At 41.8% G+C, this 20,942-nt stretch overlaps 1 protein-coding gene across 1 annotated transcript in view; it reads right to left on the reverse strand.

The window, feature by feature from the left end:
* The window catches only part of cacna1c (calcium channel, voltage-dependent, L type, alpha 1C subunit), a 1,034,505-nt gene that overhangs the window by 210,294 nt on the left and 803,269 nt on the right, over positions 1–20,942 (reverse strand). Inside the window, exons 23-24 of the mRNA XM_070900503.1 lie at positions 14,660–14,712; positions 554–700 (exon numbers count right to left, since the gene is read on the reverse strand). Of these exons, the coding sequence (XP_070756604.1) occupies positions 554–700; positions 14,660–14,712 (200 nt within the window). The remainder of the gene's footprint in view (positions 1–553; positions 701–14,659; positions 14,713–20,942) is intronic.

The following is a 20,942-nucleotide window of genomic DNA, read 5'->3' on the forward strand; positions in this document are numbered from 1 at the left end:
AAGAGCCAAGATGTCCTTGGCCTCTTAGTAGCCAGGTGGATCATTGGGGGTTCATTCAGCAGGATCCCCAAAGAAAAAGATTAAAACTTAACATTTAAAAAAATGTTTAGCCGAGTTACAGGTGGGGTTGGTGGGGTCACTTTGAGTTGCTTTCAGGCATATTCCTCGCATCTGTCAATGGAAAGTAAAATTGGGAGAATGTAAAAAGGGCCCCTGATCCAATCCGGTCAGTTTTCCACCACCCAGGTTAGGTTAAAATTAACCCCTTAGTTTCAAAATGTGTAGATTTTACTGGCAACTGTATTACATACACTGATTTTTCTCTGTTTACACCTCTGTTAAGCACCTTGGAATGTTTTATACATTAAAAGGTTCTATATAAATGCAAGTTGTGGTTGTTGAGTGTGCATCATGCTTATCAGTATTTTTGCTGTTTATGCTTCATGAAAAACATTTCTTTATCAGGTGCTATATAGATTAAATAAAAACTATTTGGGGTACACAGTTACTAGATTTGGAGTTTCACAACACATGCTGACACTATTGTACTTACTGTGGCCATCCTTCAAAGGTTGAGACAGTGAAAAGGGCCATCATAGCAGAGGGCACATCGTCAAAATTGAATTCACTATTCTTCCATTTTCGGTCATTTATCAAAGGCTGATTTACATCCCCATCTTTGTACAAAATATATTGACCTCTGTTAATAGAAAATAAATAGGGTTATAAATTTCCAAATACATTTCCCCAGATATATTAATATTTATCATTCCTCAATATTTAAAAATTTATTTTATCCACACCTCTCCTGCATCATGCACCAAGTAATCTATTCTCAGACCACTCTACTTCTGAGCCCAGCTACTTGGAGATACACAAGAGCATCCTTAGGTAACTTGCTTTATTAATGTATTTTCTCTATCTATGGGGAAGCAAATTTGCCTCCAGTTACTGCTTCTTCCCTAAACAGCACAACTAAGATCAAGGTATTTACAGGTGTTCCTATCTTTTACAGGAAAATGGCCTGTATAGAAACACGGGAAGGGAATAAAATAAACTTGTTTTTTTTAGAAACATTTTTGTTAAAGAAATGCAAAATTGAAAAGTGGTACATGTAGAATATTCAATGAGGGAAGAAGAATATGGGAAAATAATTAAACTCCAATGCCAGAGAGCACATAACCTTCCCAATATCACTGAGAATTTCATAATAGCCTTCTCACTGAGACCAGGGTTGTAATACTCCACTGTAAATTCAACAATATACCGCGAGGTTGATGCTTTCATTTTCAGGATATGCTGTATCAACTACTCAGCACCCACTGTATTATTGGCAGAACTAACTTCAGTCGAAAAATAAAATTATTATAAATTTTAAAGTGTATATTGTTTAAAAAAAAACTTTTCCATTCTAAAAGCAAATCCAAAATTGGTGGTGCAGATTGTATATGAACGACAAAATTTACCTAAATTACTAAGGGGCTGAAATTGGCTATCGCCCCGGTTGGGGGCGATAACCTCTCCGAGGCTGGACATTCTGCGCCCAGCGCATGAGGTCACCGCCCCTCATAGGAAGTGGTGCGCAATGTCGCGCGCTCCACTTCCTCTCGGGGTGGGATCGAGGCCGCTAACCAGGCGCATTGCGGAGCACTACGCAGCTTCTCCGTGTAGTGCTGACGCATTTGAACACCTCTCCTCTTCCGTTAAAGGGGAGGGATTCTGTGAGCTTTGCAGGCCTTTTGATGGGCCTCCACTTGGCCACCAGGGTTGCGGGGTGCTGTGGCCGCAGACCAGCACCGAAATGGTTGAAATGCACGATTGCGGTCCAGACCCTGCGACATCAGTGGACAATGGCCCGACCACCGGTACCACCCCATCGCCCCCCCCCGGGCACGGGCGAAAACACCTTCGAGCTCCATTAGCGCCCCTCGGAGGTGCTAACTGGAGGCGCATAACACGGGAATTTTGCCCCCTAAGGATTTTAATAAAATGTGTGGCCCAAAATTGGGGGAAGAGGAAAAGCATATCATTTGTGAAGATTAATGGAAATTCCTAGGTTTCCTTAAGCCTAATGATAACTAAATTAGTAACACATACAGCAACACTTCTACATCTCATTTCTGCTTTCAACAGCAAGGTCTAATAGTTCAAGCAATGCAGGGCACATTTAACATCAATGCAATGTGATTTTTAAGTTGCAGCAACACCTAAAGTCACTGAATATAGAGTCACGGTCAACCCTGACTATGGAGCAATACAAAAGGGAGATTCCCTGGAGAAGGGAGTCTCACATCACTTGGGTTTGACACCACATGGAGTGTAAATTCAGTGTGGTGTCACACCTGGTTCACTAAGCGCTCCTGGGGTCTTTTTGACCCCCAAGGATTTTGTAAATCTACCTGGTCTTAATTTGAATGTTTAGAGAGGAGGGAATCTTCCCTTATCACTTCAAAACATTAACATTTCTACCTGCTGGGAGAGAGTTCAATATTCGAGTGTGCACAGAGTTCTCTCCTAGAAAGGACGGTTAAAGAGTCAGTTAGCCAGGAATTACGATCTGACCAGTGGATTGGATGCTTTAAAAACACTACAACAGTACTGCCAAGACTGCCCCGTTTTCAGCCAGTGGTGAGGCACATTGAAAATGGGACTTGACTGATTGGTCCACATTCTCAAAGATGAAATACCTCTGTTTCATGTTCTGGCCCATTCTAGCATCTCATCTGAAAACACAAGAAACTCATCTTTACATAGAGGCATGTTCTACTCGGAATTAACCCTAGTACTCATAATTGGCAAACATACCTTTTTTATATAGAGAATTTCTGGAGCTTTTTTAAAACGCCAGTAATTCTCTATAAATCCCACCTTCCTCTCAACAAGCAATTTTATTTGCTGTCTGTAAGTATGTGTTCTGATCTGTCCAATCTTTCTCATTTCTTTACTTTTAAGTTGAAATTCATTTTCAACTTGGTGTATCAGCAACAATCTGGTTCAGTTCACTTATAATGTGTGATTTTAGGGTAAGATTTATAGTTGAGTAATGGACAGTGATGTAATCCACTGACAGGCGACATTAAACTGTTCCATTTTCAGATACTTCCCCAGTCAGTATTAGCAATACATTCAGTAAATTATTTAAACAAACTTTGCTTAAGTTGTAATGCACTGTTTTTAATTTGTCTCTGCCTCCATCTTTGGCATGTTCCAATTAAAGCTTTTTTAGGAACATAGGAACAAGAGTAGGCCATTCAGCCCCTCGAGCCTGTTCCGCCATTCAATGAAATCATGACTGGTCTTCGATCTAACTCCATATACCCGCTTGTAATGTATGGACCTGCAAGTATGCTCACAGATTTGTAGAGTTGTTGAATCATGAATGGCTATGCAGTTGTGAGCCTAGTGGATGAACTGGTAATGTGTAGTGTGATTGTTAAATCTTTGTTAATAAACTAACCAGTTCTTAATAGCAACGTGTTGCTATGAATTCTTAAGCAAAGAACCCATGAAGCAAATACATTACAAAATGGCAACGAGAATGGGAGTTTCTTCATGAAGACATTTTGGTGGAATTTCCTTTTATGAGAAGGCAAATGCAAGTGAAGCACAGCAAGAAGCGTGGTTCCCGAATGAGAGTCTGGCAGTACCATTTTTTTTTGTGAGCAGTGAACAGTGTTGAACTGACAAAAAAAGCTTGTAGAAAGCCATTTAGAGTAATTGAAAAGCAATTCAAGATTATTGAGAGTGATTAATGGCTATTAAGCTAAGACGGTAATGAGTTATGTCAGTAATTTGGGAGCTTTTGACAAGAATAAGGAATCATTTAGATCTTAGTGAAAGATTGCAAATGTTTTTTTTTAAAGCTAATGACATCAATTAAGTCTCAGCAGGTGTGGCAGATTTGTAATTAAGAAGCAAACAGTTCAGGAGAAGATGAAAGCTATTCTGTCAGTCAGAATTGGAGGAGAAAATGATAGTATCTTAGTGAATTTGTTAATCCTGAGAAAGGTTAAGGATGCTTCATTCTCAGACATACAACAGATTTGGGAAAATCATTTTGATCCGTAGCTTTTAGAAATAGCGGAGAGTTATAAGTTCGCAATGAGAAACCAAAGACCTGATGAAACCATTGTTGCCATAAGAAAATTATCTCTGCACTGCAATTTTGGAGGATTCCTAGATAGGCTCTTTGAGATAAATGTGTATATGGACTAATGGATGAACACATCCAATCAAAATTGTTAGGTATGGATGATCTCTCTTTTGAGAAAGCTTGCAAGATCGCCACCTCCATGGAGATGGCAGAGAAAAATATTGAAGAATTTCACCCATTGCCGGCAGTATTTGCAGTTCACTGCCACCGGGCTGTAGAAATGCAGAAGAGGGTGAGTCCTAGTCAGAGGGAGAGTTATGAAACCAAGAAGAATCGATGTCATAGGTGTAATGGCAACCATACCGCATAACAGTGTTGGTTCAAGTGGGCAAGATGCCACCGGTGCCAAGTATGGGGACACATTGCAGTCGCATGTAAATCAAAGGTCAAGTCCAACGATAGTCAAAGACTTCACTGGGTGGAAACCGATCAGAACAGTGTAGGTTTTGGTGTATATGCAGTGAAGGGCATGGCAATTCATTCCTTATGTCAGGATTTCAGAACGTTAGCACTGATTAATAATTGATGTATTAATATGACAATAGATACAGCGGCTGATTACTCAATAATGAGCCAGGAGGTATATTACAAGAATTTCAGGGGCATACCACTAAAGGCGAGCTCAGTGAAGTGGAAAAACTGCAGACACTTGGACAAATGGAGTGTATAGTACAATAGCAGGGGCAACAAGCAAGATGACCTATTATTATAGAGAAATACATCAATTGGTTGACACTTATGGGCAAAGATTGGCTAAGAGAGCTTTGTTTGGATTGGTACAGCGTCTATTGTACAGAAATGGTTAAGTCTTGGCTAGATACTCTGCTGGACAAATATGCTAGCATGTTTGAGGACTCATACGAGGGCATCAAGGGATACAATGCACATATTCGGATTAGGTTGGATGTCAAACTTATTTTTTGTAGACCAAGGCTGGTACCATATACATTAAAATTGCAGGTTGAGCAAGAGCTTGATAAGTTGGAGAGAAACGGAGTTTTAGTGAAGACTGATAGGAGTGACTGCGCCACCCCGTTAGTTGCAGTTCTGAAGGCAGACAAAGCGATACGGCTCTGTGGGGATTATAAAATTACCCTGAATCGAACAGTGGATGATGAACAGTACCCTTTATCGACATCACAGGACTTGTAAGCAGAACTGGCGGGAGCCAAAGTCTTCACAAAACTGGATCACTCCCACGCCTATGCTCAACTCCACGTTGACAAGGATAGTCAGCAGTATCTGACAGTCAACACACACAAAGGTTTATATTCATATTCTAAGTTGTCCTCTGGTATCAAGTCCTCACCAAAGATATTTCAGGCTACCATGGATCAGATCTTACAGGGAATAAATCACTGTTTATGCAATCATGATGATGTGTTGATAGCCACTGGCACAGAGAAGGAAAACGTGGAAATCTTAGAAGTATTCAGACAGTTCAATGACCATAATCTGAAACTGAAGAGGAGTAAGTATGCATTCTTATAGCGTGAGGTGGATTATCTAGGATTGCGGGTAGATGAAAATGATCTCCAACCTGTTAAGGAGAAAGTGCAAGCCATCATGATGGAACCCAAAAAAATTACTGAATTACAATCTTTTTTAGGCATGGCCCAATATTATGCTTGTTTCCTTCCTGGACAAGCAACAATGCTCGTACCAATCCATTATTTATTAAAGAAAGGTGTGTGTTGGATATGGGACAAAGAGCAACAGAATGCATACAACAACATGCAAGCAATGCTTGAGCAGTAGTGCTCTTCTCGTCCATTATAATCTGACTCGTGAACTAAGACTAGCATGTGATGCCTCTGGGAATGGAACTAAGACTAGCATGTGATGCCTCTGGGAATGGTGCGGAAGCCGTGATCAGCCATGTTATGAATGATGGGCAGGAAAAACTGATTGCCTTTGCATCGCATATGCTCAACAACAGCGAAAAAAATGATGACCAGATTGAGAAAGAGGCTTTGGCAATTATATTTGGTACTAAAACATTCCACCAATTTCTTTTGGGATGCCAATTCATGCTAGTAACCGATCACAAACGGTTACTAGCTACCCTAGGCCCAAAGGCAGCAATTCCATCTATGGTGGCTTCCAGGATACAAAGATGGGCTACTTATTGTCTCAGTACGATTATAAGATCGCGTATCGTACGTCGAAGCAGAATGCAATGGCAGATGCCCTTTCATGGTTGCTTCTTGAAGATTCTGAAATTGGTCACGAGTAGTCAATCTTTACTCTAGATGTCATTGATAAGGCCTTTTCAGTCACCACTTCTGTTATTGCAGAGCACACACAAAAAGATGCCACGTTAAAGGAGGCCTATGAGCACATCCTGCAAGGGTAACCTGAAGATCAGACGCATTTAGACGCAGGGATAAAGTCCTTTTATCATCGTCGGCACGAATTATCATGTGAGCAGGGATGTCTAAAATGAGGCTCGAGAGTAGTCATTCCCAGTGCACTACGGGCCAAAGTCTTGATGGAACTTCACGGTGAGCATACCGGCATCGTAGGCATGAAAGCGGTGGCCCGAAGTTTTGTGTATTGGCCTGGGTTGGATAAAGATTTAGAAGTATTAGTAAGTAAGTGTACTATCTGTCAAGACTGCAGGACCATGCTATGTAAACGGCGCTGCATACATGAACTTAGCCCTGTTTTTAAAAAATAGTTTCCTTCGTATTTAATTGCTAATCACAAGGCATTTCCCAAAATCTTTATTCTCCCTGTTCTCCACCCCCCGCCCCCATCTCCACCTCCGCCAGTAAAATTTTTTCAATGTGTCAGTCTTAATTTCTCGATCTGGGACATATAGTGGCATATTGGGGTGAATTTTCTGATGTGGGTGCTAAAGGTCATGGGGCAGGACTGCTCCTTCTGGGCCCACAAAATTACTCTGGCACAGTGCTGGTCCATTTGAGGCCTCTCACAGGATCACCTCTGACCTCCCCTCTGCCCCTCCTGCCACCACCCCCCCGCCCCCCCCACCACAGATCCGACCTGCGTGGCCTGCTCAGCATAGAAGTTGGACTATTTCTCTCCTTCCCACAACCAGCAACTGGGTGCCCATTTTGCACCTGCAGCTTGCTGACAGCATTTAAAAGGCCGAGCCTGGTTTAAACCTCACGCTGGCACAAACTGGTGGGCGGAGCAGCCACCTCTTGACTTTGCACCTGGTTTGAGCAGAAATTGAATTTTTTGGCCCAAGTCATAATATGGAAGCAAAATATATTACGCAGCCACCTGGCAATTTTCTTCCAAATATATAACTTTTAAATAAGTAACTAAATAGTTGGTAGGACTACTCATGCTATGAAGTATAGACAGATGCATTGGGTCTTAAGTTAGCTATAATAGTATAATGATGAAATGTGAAAATAGTTATAAATAATATTGTTTATATTTTGTTCTTGTTATTCCAACAAGTGACAACATTTTTAAATGTGGTGAGATATTACAAGTGATATTTTGCAATTGAAATGTTCCAAGTGGTTGGGGGAAGTTGAATCTCTTATTTATCTGAATTTAAGGAAATAATTAGATATAGGCAGTAAATGTTACAGTTCTAAGAACTGGTCCTGAGTGATGCATTAACCTTGTATTAATGTCATATAACTGTAATCAAACTTATACTAACAATGTTTACAGTGCGTCCTGATCTGAAATCTGGTGGCTAATTGCAGCAACCTTTCTGCAAATACAGTAGATTGGCCTGGTTTATAATACCTCATAAAAAAAATATTTTTCATGGCATTGACCAAGCCTTTCATAACTTTCTTAATCATAAAATGTCAAAATTCCTCAGAGTGTGATGGTGACTTTAGTGAAGGCAAAGCATGAAGCAGTGCATCATATTTGCTTCAGTTTCAATTAATAAATGTCATTATGCAAACCTCAGTATACACACTGAAAGCAATCACTTCACAAACTGTAAAATCTATACATGCAATTATTCTTTATCTACTTTATTTTGTACTCCTATATATTTAGTGTAATTTGGCTATATGCAATAAATTATTAAACGAATTCAAACATTTAGTTCAATTCAGTGACAACTGTTCTCTTTCAGCCAATGCTATTTCTAACCAAACTTTTCTGGTTAACGAGCTTCGAGCAGGAAGCAAATCCAACTTCCCATCAGTGTGAAACCAGTGTATGAGACCAGAATGTATAATTTGAGTGGAGTTTCTACTGTCAAATTCATGACAGAGTGTTGCAGATGTCAGTTTTACTCTGGCACTAAAATGCTCAAAATAAAGAGCAAACTGACCTGATGTCATTCCAAATCTACAGTGGATAAGATGCCAAGTGGTGTGCTGTTTAGTTTAATATGTTTAAGGTGTTAATAGATAAAATGATGCTGAATTTAATTTTCTCTGGTCTGACCTAGCACTCCGTGCCTGGTTGGAACTGTATAATTATATTTCTTCCTGTTTCATAAAGATAATACAAAATCTGGTAGTGGTTTCACATGCAAATTTATATGAACTTATTGTTAAGCTATCAATTCATGTTAGCGCAAGATGCAACACACGAGCCACACACAGTGCCATTCTGACCCAATGTGGTGTACAAGTCCTCAGATTGTGCTGTGAATTTACAAAAAAAGCTTTTGGCTTGTTGCAATTATGTTACATTTTTACCCGACATAGGCTCACTTCCTGTCGTTTACTTCATACCAAGTTCTCCTACGCTTCTTGAAATGCCTCTGAATGGAGGTCAGAGCCTTCTTCATAGGGAGGAAAGAGAAAAATAGGAAGTACTGTAATGAGAGGCTGTGTCAACCAAGCAGCATTTAAAAAGTGCCCAGTGGCTGGTTAAGAAGTATCTCTGCCAGAAGGACAGGAGAAGGTTTTCTGCCTGTTCTCTCAGTTAAGCAACTGTGGACAGCCTGCACTGCTTTTTCTCTGTGTGCCTGCAGCAGGTCTCAGAAAAAAAGTGATTTATAGCCTTATCCCAGAATTGTACTGTGTACGTGTGCAAGTCGGTAGAGTTCATGCATGCATAAATGCAGACACAAAGCTCTTCACATCAGGATGCTAGAGTACAAGTGGGTTAATCCCATACTAGCTTGGCAGCAGACAGGTAGGGAGGCTTATGACTGGGGGATAAAATTGCTTTATATTTAGCGAGACGCACATTTGAGAAATTCAGGAAAGAATTCTTGGCAATTTGTCCAATATTTGGCAGTATTCCTTGCCTGCCCAAGTGAATAATCAAGGCTAGGTATATCAGAAAGGCTATAAATGAGCATGTGTCATGAAGCTGTTTTACAATGTTTTACTGGAAAGGAAGCCTTAATTAGTGCAAGTTGTATTAGGAAAGGATACATTTTCTGGGACCCCATGCAATAATGTTGTGAGCTGTGGCACAGTTGGTAGCACCCTTGCCTCTGAGTCAGAAAGTTATAGGTTCAACTCCTGCTCCAGAGACTTGAGCACAAAAAAAATCTAGGCTGACACTTCAGTGCAGTGCTGAGGGAGTGCTGCATTGTTGGAGATGCCATCTTTCGGATGAGAAGACAAACCGAGGCCCTGTCTACTCTCTCAGAGGGATGTAAAAGATCCCATGGCACTATTTCGAAGAAGAGCAGGGGAGTTATCGCCAGTGTCCTGGACAATATTTATCCCTCGATCAACATCACTGAAAACAAATTATCTGGTCATTATTACATTGTTGTTTGTGGGAGTTTGCTGTGCACAAATTGGCTGCTGCGATTCCTACATCACAACAGTGACTACCCTTCAAAAAAGTACTTCATTGGCTGTAATGCACTTTGGAACGTCCAATGATTGTGAAAGGCAAGTCTTTTTTTCTTTTTTCTGCCCCCTCCCACCCTGCTCCCTCAATTTTGTCTCTATTGAAATTAATGGGAAGAATACTAATGCAACTGGATGGTGGGAGAGACGAGTGTTAGGTTAATTAAGAAGGATGAGGGAGTGTTTTTATGAACTTGGGCAGTGTGGGGTTGGATGTGGATGAGTGATTATTGAGATAACTTTTGAGTAAGGGATAGTCTAATTAGTCTGTTGGAAATCCAAACATTACTGTGTTTTTCCTTTCTTTAAGATTAGAAATGAACCAGAATGTATTAGTTTTAATACACAAATTATATTTTCCTCCCGAGAGGGCATGTCTCTGGACCACCTAGAAATGCTCCACCAATTTTGTGCCCTCAACATTTGGATCTCCTCTTCAGGTTTTTATGTACTCATTTTTTCTCCTCCAATACAAATCAAGGGATGCTGTGTATATCTACTGCTTATGGTACAAATACCATCAACTACTTGTTTTCACAGGTCAAGTCCTGATATATCATTTTTTGGGGGCTGTGTCAGCTTTTTTGTAGCTGTTTGTCAGCTTTTGCTATTTTTCTAGGTTGGCATAAAGGGAGCTGAAAAATAATCTTAAATGGAGTAAAAGATTTTGTACATCATACATTAACAGTTAGGTGTCCATTTATTCTTTCGACTCCTGGCAAATGGCCATTGGCAACAGATAATGTGGGTAAATATCTTTGAGCATTTAGGTAGGTGCCCACCTGAAAGAAAAAGAAAGACTTGCATTTCTATAGCACCTCTCACTATCACCAGACGTCTCAAAGCGTTGTTATGTTGATTGATCGATAATTATTGGCCAGGACACCGGGGATAACTCCCCTGCTCTTCTTTGAAATAGTACCATGGGACCTTTTACATCCACCTGAGAGAGCAGACGGGACCTTGGTTTAACGTCTCATCTGAAATATGGCACCTCCGACAGTGCAGCATTTCCTCAGTGCTGCACTGGAGCGTCAACCTAGATTTATGTGCTCAAGTCCCTTGAAACTTCTGAATCAGAGACGAGTGTGCTACCCACTGAGCCACAGCTGATACTCATCTGGGATGGAAGTTACTCGTAGAGTTAACATCATAGATATTCGAGTTGGCTTTACCTGATTTTTGCGTGTAAATTAGACGCACCAGTGCGGAGATCTGTTATGATGGATCTACGCCCACAGTGTACATCCTGTGTATTTTTGGCAGTGGGGAAAAAAGGGGCAGGAAACATCACCTGAATGAGGCAGAAGCTTCTTTAAAATATTTAAATTAGGCAGGGAATATCAAGCAGACAATTTCCCGACATTTGTGCATGCAGAATTGTTATATTTTGTGTCTCTTTTAATCCTCTTATCCTAGGTTGTTTCAGCCCTCATAATTCAGATCATGTTCATGGATAAATGTCAATTCTCCTTTGAGAGTATCTAGCCTTGCCTTGAGATATTGGTAAACATCTGGTAAATGTTTATAAAGATGAACGACAAACTCTATTAGGTATTCACTTCAATCTTTGAAAGCGTTAGAACAATACATTAGACTTTGAAGTTAAAACTATTAAGCAATTTTTTTTAATAAAAGAAGAATATGCACATAAGTAACAATCATTACATATAGTTATAGAATTATAGTAGGCATCCTTCCACCTAGCTCCTCAAGTGGACAAAATGAGAAGATTGAAATTCTAGAAATTAAATTTGCAAATAACTTTTAAATAATAGTGTTTATTTTCTTAAATGTTTTACCACTGTGGGAGCCTAATTAATCTAAACTGTTTCTTGAAAATTCAATATATCCCATGTGCCCAGTTGCAGGAACAGAAAAATTTACATCATTGTGTTCAAAAAAGTTTGGTGCAAGAATCTGAACTGCAATTGTTTTTTAAACAACTAGGGGTGAGCAATAAAAATACTGCCTTACCAATGTTGCCCACATCCCAAGAACTAATAAACAAAATCTTCAGATGCATCCCAAAGATAGTATTTTATGCTTTCAGAGGTATTGCTTGGGCACGCCCATCAAAATGTTCTCAACCATATTGGCAAGCACTACCTACCTAGGAAAGTCCATGGGGAACTGTCTTCACAGAGTCCAGGTCAGCAGAGAGCCAGATGCAGCTAACGTGCACTAAAGGACTGTCATAACTAGGGGCAATACCAGTCAAATGCAGCCTCAAACCTGCTGCTATCTCTGTTGCAATGCTGGCCTATGTGGATTATTCTGCGGAATGGCAAATAGGAGCATGTTCTTTGCAATCAGTTAACTGAGCACCACCTTCACATCAGCAGCCATCAAACAGGGGGTCAGTGCTGTATTGCATTACTACCTGCACCGAGACACACAGGTTCCTGCCCTGTTATTTTGGCCTGTCACTTCTTAGCCCTTTTCTGCTTCTTCCTTGTCAAAAGATTGTCAATAGATTGGAATGCCTTTAAGCCTTTCCCAAGGCTGCAAGGACTTTTGACCTAATTTGATACTTCTTTTAATTGTCTGTATCCCTTTAAGTTTCATATACCAAAATGTACCACTCCCACTAGGGTGCTCCCTGTACAAGTCCAAATCTGCACTTTGAACAATGCAGAATTATGATATTTAGCTTAAAATAGTAAATTGTGTGCACGCAGCAGCCTTCACTTCTGATTAGCTTTGCACTCATTTTTAACTAGAATCTACCTAACCTTTTCCATTCATTTAACTCATTTTCATATTGTTCTCCAGTGATATTATGTAAATGTTAGACAATTGGAGTGGCTATACATAATCAGATGACTGATTTAAACTCATAGGTTTATGATATTGGCTTCACCATGGTGCAGAATTAGAAAGCAGATACTCCCTGCAATCAGCATCAGGGGGCCAAATAGTTATTATTCAATTAATATTTTCAATATTTTTCACATTACTATTTGAAATGTTAAGTTTATTTCCCCTCTTCTCCTCAAGTGCCCCAGGGCGGATTGCTTTGTGACTGAGAAATGTCCTACATAGTATTGTGATTTGTAACTGAGTAAATTCATTCACAGAGAGCAAGTGAACTGGAGCATGATGAGGTTTTCATCACAAATACTCTTTTTAAAAATTATGGAGTCAAGAATAATTCCAGTTGCAGCTGAAGGGCTGGAACGGTCTTAGCTTAGCTGAACTAGGAAGGAGAAAACAAAGTCAGCCAAGACTCTCATTCCTAATTTCTATCCAGTGACCCCTGGCTAGTAAGTGTCCTTGTGCAGATACTAGTTGAGGACAGGATCTGGCTCAGCTGCGATACCCCTCATGCCATAATCAAGTAACTCACCTCAAGCTCAATCATGAAGAAAGGTATCAGAGGATTACTCACACCCCTAAACCATACTACAGCTTGCATTGCTGCCTTCTGAGAACAGGGATAAAAGGTGAATAACTGTGTGTGTGTGTGTGGGGGGGGGGGGGGGGGGGAAAGAAGAATCATAATTCATTTTCACATCTTTTAAGTTTTAGAACACTTATTATTTTTAAATATTTATTTAAATGGTGAAAACTGATCACATTATTAGAGGAACTGGACTAGAGATGCTTACTGAATCTCACATGCAGTAGGAGCTTGAATTAACACACAGACAGCTAAAATGGTGAAAGTGATGAAATACCCTGGGTTGATCATCATCAGTACCAGAGCAGTGATCTCACAACGCTGGAGGCAGAAATTCCTCCCAGTCAATTCCCTCGATAATGTTTTCAGAATTGACCAATCAGTTTTATTTTAACTTGAATCAATACAAGTCCCTGAAAAAAATCCCCCACAATATTAAAGCTAATCTCTTGAACTATTTATTTTAAATGGATACATTTTTAAATGCCTATGAGCAACACATCAGTGGTTTGTGCCTGTGAATCCCTACAAAATGATATACAGTCTTAGACATACCATGAAATGTTTTGGAAGAAAAGCCAAAAGGATTAATCAAAGAACCAGCTCTTGCATTAAAGTACACAATAAAACTTGGCAAATATCTAACATACGTTTACTCTTGCCTTCCAGCTCCTAATTATTAAACTTTGCTGTAAGGTTACTACTATTTTCCTTTTTTGCTGCTGATGACTGCCAAGACGTACATGGTTGAAAATAATGATCTTGTTGAGTGGCAGCCCTTTTTATGTCTTCAGTAGAAACAAACTGCAGACAGACTGGCACTCATGTAAGCTGGCATTAAATACCAACATTTTTGTCACAGTACATTTCTTGTCAAACAAACGTACTAAACTGGATTTTAAAGACCCTCCCATAAAAATGTGCTGTACTAAACTAAGAGTTACTGCAATGTTATATAAACATATCTAGACTTTTGCTGCCAGCAACAATCAACTTTATCCAGTCAAACTGTAAACGTGATTTATGACATTCAAATATAGAAGAGGGATCCAAGGAGACGGAACCGTACAGTTGGTTAGAACACAATCTATCCTTACACCTTTGTTTCAATATCGCCTAGATCAACTGCACATTTTAATCACTGAACAATCAGGAATGCTGTGAGTCAAGATTAATGACCATTGTGCTCAATTCTCTGATTTGCACTCCGAATGAGTAAGGCTCAGTGCCAGGGGCCTCGCCTCATAAAATGTATCCTCTAATGCATTAACAAGTATTCAAGCCTAGTTGGTTGGCTCTTTTGCTACTAAGCACATGCGCTCACTGTAAGCTTACCTGCATTCAAACTGCCTTTGTTTGGACCCATCTGTGCAGGTGTAGAGTTTACCCTTAAAATAAAAATAATTAAAAATAAATATACAGATATAGAATAAGAGGAACAGATTTTCTATTGAACATTCCAAACAGAGCAGGGATATGGGGATAGGGTGGGAAAGTAGAGTTCAGGCAAAAGATTAGCCATGATCTTATTGAATGGCGGAGCAGACTCAAGGGGCCATATGGCCTACTTCTGCTCCTATTTCTTAGATAGAGAATTTTATTGCCTACTTTAATAACAAGTTCCTCAATGAATGAGTCTACTGGCATCTCGTAAAATTCTAACTGCATAGGTAATCCCAAGTTCCCCATCCTCTACCACTTCAATTTCTTATTCAACTCACACTCTGACCTCTCTGTCTTTGGCTTTTATACAATTCCAATGAAGTTCAATACAAGCTTGGAGAATGGCACCTTATCCTTCTGGTCTTAACATTGACTTTAGCAGCTTCAGACTTTAACTTCAGTGCCCACTTTCTTTACACTAGGAGAAGTTGGCAATGCACGATGGATGTGTTTGCATTTCTGGACGGAGGGGAGAAAAGATTGGTGCTTGGGTTGGGGAAGTGTGCTGATGGGGCAATCTGCATATTTGCAGTTGATCTATGCTTTCTTTCCTAGGCTGCTGGAATCTATTCTAATTTGCCATCTTTTCCTGTTTCCGTGTCAGACCTGCCACACACCCTCACACCTCCACCTCAGCTATTCGCACATTCCCTGTGTCGGTCAACTATCTTTAATTTCCTTTATTATGCTTCTTCCTGTCATCTCATGTTAATATCACTTCATTCATTTAACCATCTTTTTCTATTTATGTATTTTACAAGTCTGCCTACTTCCTCTCTCTCGTATGTGTGTGTTTTTTTCCTCTTCCATCCCTCGGTTGTGTTCCTTTTTAAATGCTGTTCACCTGGAATCTTTCTCCTGCTCTGATGTGTTATACTCAAACATTAACTTGTCTGTTCTTTCCACAAATGTTGACTGCCCTGCTGTCTTAGTTTCAAATTTCCAGCATTTGCAGTTTTTTGCTTATTATTCACAAATGAAATATTACAACATTAGTAGTATTTGTTAAAGCTGTAGGGCCAAAATTGCTGTCAAAGTAACAGCAAGGCTAATAATTAAGTATAAATTTAAATACGAATGCCACAGAAACTTCAGGCAAGGGCATATGTGCGAATTAAACGCAGAAAACGATATGTTGCTGCCGGCAGTTCACTCTCTGACTCTCCATTCAAATGCATTGAGTGGTGTGATGTAGATACGAAGTAAACTTGTCACAAATTTAAGTCAAGTCATTTCAAGTCTAACTATCCTGTTTACGAAGTACTAAGTGTTAATTATGCCAGACAATCTCACTGGCACTGAAAATTAACTATTAGAAGTGTGGGGACTCATTCCTTTGGGTTTTAATTATTGTTGGATATTTAAAAATTATATAATTTTTTCTTTTTTCTTTCTGTCTCTTTTTTCTCTCTCTTAATCTAATCATTCTATCCCTCTTTATTTCTCTTTCTGTATCTGATTTGACATTGAATTCACCACTCGAACTTACACTTCCGTGTTCAGATCATGTACTGTTAATTTCACAATCCTTTAATCTGATTGGTTAAAGGGATACACAGTTGTTCAGAGATACACCCTGTTCACTCAGATCCCAGATGTCCTATGGAGGGCACTGTGCCATTTCCATCTCGCACTTCTAGCAACTTACCATGCAAAATGTCACATTGATTAAACGGGCAAGGGCAGGGATAGAAACATAGAAACATAGAAAATAGGTGCAGGAGTAGGCCATTCGGCCCTTCTAGCCTGCACCGCCATTCAATGAGTTCATGGCTGAACATTCAACTTCAGTACCCCATTCCTGCTTTCTCGCCATACCCCTTGATCCCCCTAGTAGTAAGGACCTCATCTAACTCCTTTTTGAATATATTTAGTGAATTGGCCTCAACAACTTTCTGTGGTAGAGAATTCCACAGGTTCACCACTCTCTGGGTGAAGAAGTTCCTCCGCATCTCGGTCCTAAATGGCTTACCCCTTATCCTTAGACTGTGACCTCTGGTTCTGGACTTCCCCAACATTGGGAACATTCTTCCTGCATCTAACCTGTCTAACCCCGTCAGAATTTTAAACGTTTCTATGAGGTCCCCTCTCATTCTTCTGAACTCCAGTGAATACAAGCCCAGTTGATCCAGTCTTTCTTGATAGGTCAGTCCCGCCATCCCGGGAATCAGTCTGATGAACCTTCGCTGCACTCCCTCAATAGCAAGAATGTCCTTCCTCAGGTTAGGAGACCAAAACTGTACACAATACTCCAGGTGTGGCCTCACCAATGCCCTGTACAACTGTAGCAACACCTCCCTGCCCCTGTACTCAAATCCCCTTGCTATGAAGGCCAACATGCCATTTGCTTTCTTAACAGTCTGCTGCACCTGCATGCCAACCTTCAATGACTGATGTACCATGACACCCAGGTCTCTTTGCACCTCCCCTTTTCCTAATCTGTCACCATTCAGATAATAGTCTGTCTCTCTGTTTTTACCACCAAAGTGGATAACCTCACATTTATCCACATTATACTTCATCTGCCATGCATTTGCCCACTCACCTAACCTATCCAAGTCGCTCTGCAGCCTCACAGCATCCTCCTCGCAGCTCACACTGCCACCCAACTTAGTGTCATCCGCAAATTTGGAGATACTACATTTAATCCCCTCATCTAAATCATTAATGTACAGTGTAAACAGCTGGGGCCCCAGCACAGAACCTTGCGGTACCCCACTAGTCACTGCCTGCCATTCTGAAACGTCCCCATTTACTCCTACTCTTTGCTTCCTGTCTGACAACCAGTTCTCAATCCATGTCAGTACACTACCCCCAATCCCATGTGCTCTAACTTTGCACATCAATCTCTTGTGTGGGACCTTGTCGAACACCTTCTGAAAGTCCAAATATACCACATCAACTGGTTCTCCCTTATTCACTCTACTGGAAACATCCTCAAAAAATTCCAGAAGATTTGTCAAGCATGATTTCCCTTTCACAAATCCATGCTGACTTGGACCTATCATGTCACCTCTTTCCAAATGCACTGCTATGACATCCTTAATAATTGATTCCATCATTTTACCCACTACCGATGTCAGGCTGACCGGTCTATAATTCCCTGTTTTCTCTCTCCCTCCTTTTTTAAAAAGTGGGGTTACATTGGCTACCCTCCACTCTATAGGAACTGATCCAGAGTCAATGGAATGTTGGAAAATGACTGTCAACGCATCCACTATTTCCAAGGCCACCTCCTTAAGTACTCTGGGATGCAGTCCATCAGGCCCTGGGGATTTATCGGCCTTCAATCCCATCAATTTCCCCAACACAATTTCCCGGCTAATAAGGATTTCCCTCAGTTCCTCCTCCTTACTAGACCCCCCGACCCCTTTTATAACCGGAAGGTTGTTAGTGTCCTCCTTCGTGAATACCGAACCAAAGTACTTGTTCAATTGGTCCGCCATTTCTTTGTTCCCCGTTATGACTTCCCCTGATTCTGACTGCAGGGGACCTACGTTTGTCTTTACTAACCTTTTTCTCTTTACATATCTATAGAAATTTTGCAATCCGTCTTAATGTTCCCTGCAAGCTTCTTCTCATACTCCATTTTCCCTGCCCTAATCAAACCCTTTGTCCTCCTCTGCTGAGTTCTAAATTTCTCCCAGTCCCCAGGTTCGCTGCTATTTCTGGCCAATTTGTATGCCACTTCCTTGGCTTTAATACTATCCCTGATTTCCCTTGATAACAAATGGCGGGTGCCATTCATTGACCAGTTGCAGGAATGTTTGGGTTGTAATGTTTATTAATATCAGTCGATTGCCTGTGGCATTGCACACAGTAAACTAGAGAATATGGTCTCTTTCTTATAGAATCTTACATCACAGAAGGAGGCTATTTAGCTAATCATACCTGTGAAAACTATCTAATTAGTCACACTCTCTTGCTCTTCCCCCATAGCCCTGCAATTTTCTTACATGGATCTGTTATCTTTGTGTTATTGTTTCTCTTCTGACCCCTTGATATGGCCTCCAACCTCCGCAGGCCGGGGATATAAAAGAGCTTGCGTGGCGGGCCTGGAACATCATGGCCCCCCGAACTGTAACAGAACACTTCCGCAGGTCGAGGATATAAAAGAGCTGGAACGGCATACCACTACAACTTCCAGCACGAGCGGCTACAAGTGTGCAATGATTTAGAGGTGGGTGACTGGGTGATGTCATCAAAACCAAGGTCGCCATTTGGAGCATGGACAGGAACATCGGCGGGGCCCTGGTGTAGTGTCCTTGTATCTTATAGAATCACATGGCATTTACTACAGACAAGGTCACTGCGTGACCTGAACCTTTATTCCCAGGACCAAGAAGTGCTGACCCTGCGTGGGACCTCCCTTTAGATACCTGGATGACCAGGTGAGGAGTGTCTCCCACAAGTTCACCTCCTGTGGTCAAGGTGTGCATTACTCAGGTGTATACAGTGTACAGTGTTGTTACATACAGGTTACAGTTATGTGAAGGTTACAAATATGACATCATCTCCCCCTAACGTCTTTGGGTCAAAGATTGTGTCTTTCAGGTGGTCGAGCTCTCTCGTGGAGCGCCGCAGTTGGGGCTCTGGTGGTTGGGCCTTGGCATGTGTCTCTGTCGCCTGAGGTGATTCCGGCCTGTCCGGGCTGGCCGCAGGGACTGTGCATGCTGTTGAAAGTCCTTGTTACTCGTTCACTGGCAGTGGTGTGGGTGACATCTCATGATCTTCCTCAGGTTCCGCAGTGTCCATGCTGAACCTTTTCTTTACTTGGTCCAGATGTTTGCGGCATATCTGCCCATTGTTAAGTCTGACCACTATGACCCTATTCCCCCCTTTGCCAATTACAGTACCCTCAAGCCACTTGGGTCCCAAAGCATGATTGAGAACGACTCCAGGGTCATCAATTTCTATGCATCTCCCCACTGAGTTGCGATCATGGCACTCGATTTGGGACTGGCGCTTGTCCTCAACAATGTCTGACAGGTCTGGATGAATGAGGGACAGCCGCGTTTTAAGCGTGCGTTTCATGAGTAGTTCTGCGGGCGGGACTCCCGTGAGCGAATGCGGGCGGGACCTATAGGCCAGCAGGAGGCGCGATAGGCAGTACTGAAGGGAGGGTTCTTGAATCCGGAGCATGCCCTGTTTTATGATTTGAACCGCACGTTCTGCCTGGCCATTGGAAGCTGGCTTGAACGGTGCTGTCCTGACGTGTTTGAAAGCATTACCCGACATAAACTCCTGGAATTCATAGCTAGTGAAACACGAGCCATTATCGCTAACCAGGATGTCCGGCAAGCCGTGGGTCGCAAAGACTGTATGCAGACTTTCCACGGTGGTGGATGTCGTGCACGAATTCAATATGATGCACTCGATCCATTTCGAGTATGCATTGACAACAATCAGGAACATTTTTCCCATGAACGGGCCCGTGTAGTCTACGTGAATACGTGACCATGGCCTAGTGGGCCAGGGCCATGGGCTGAGTGGGGCCTCCCTGGGGGCATTTCCCAGCTGAGCACACGCTGTGCACCTGTGAACCTAGTGTTCCAGGTCTGAGTCAATTCCCGGCCACCATACATGCAACCGGGCAATGGCCTTCATTAGCACGATGCCTGGGTGCTCGCTGTGGAGTTCCCTGACGAATGCTTCCCTTCCTTTCTGGGGCATGACTACCCGGCTGCCCCATAGCAGGCAGTCGGCTTGGATGGAGAGCTCGTCCATCCGTCTGTGAAACGGTTTGACCTCCTCGGGGCACGCTCCGTGTGCGGGCGCCCAATCCCCAGTCAAGACACATTTCTTAATCAAGGATAGGAGGGGATCTCTGTTGGTCCAGATTTTGATCTGGCTGGCTGTGATGGGGGAGCCTGCGGTGTTGAAAGCCTCAAGGGCCATGACCATCTCTGCGCTTTGTTCCGACGCCCCCTCAGTGGTCGCCACTGGAAGTCTGCTGAGCGCGTCAGCGCAATTTTCGGTGCCTGGCCGATGCCGTATGGTGTAGTCATATGCAGCCAGCGTGAGGGCCCACCGCTGTATGCGAGCTGACGCAATGGCATTGACAGCTTTGCTGTCAGACAACAGGGATGTTAACGGTTTGTGGTCCATTTCTATCTCGAACCTTCTGCTGAAAAGGTACTGGTGCATCTTTTTCACCCCGTAGACACATGCGAGT

Source organism: Pristiophorus japonicus, chromosome 15 (assembly GCF_044704955.1).
Source record: "Pristiophorus japonicus isolate sPriJap1 chromosome 15, sPriJap1.hap1, whole genome shotgun sequence".
Taxonomy (NCBI): Eukaryota; Metazoa; Chordata; class Chondrichthyes; family Pristiophoridae; genus Pristiophorus; species Pristiophorus japonicus.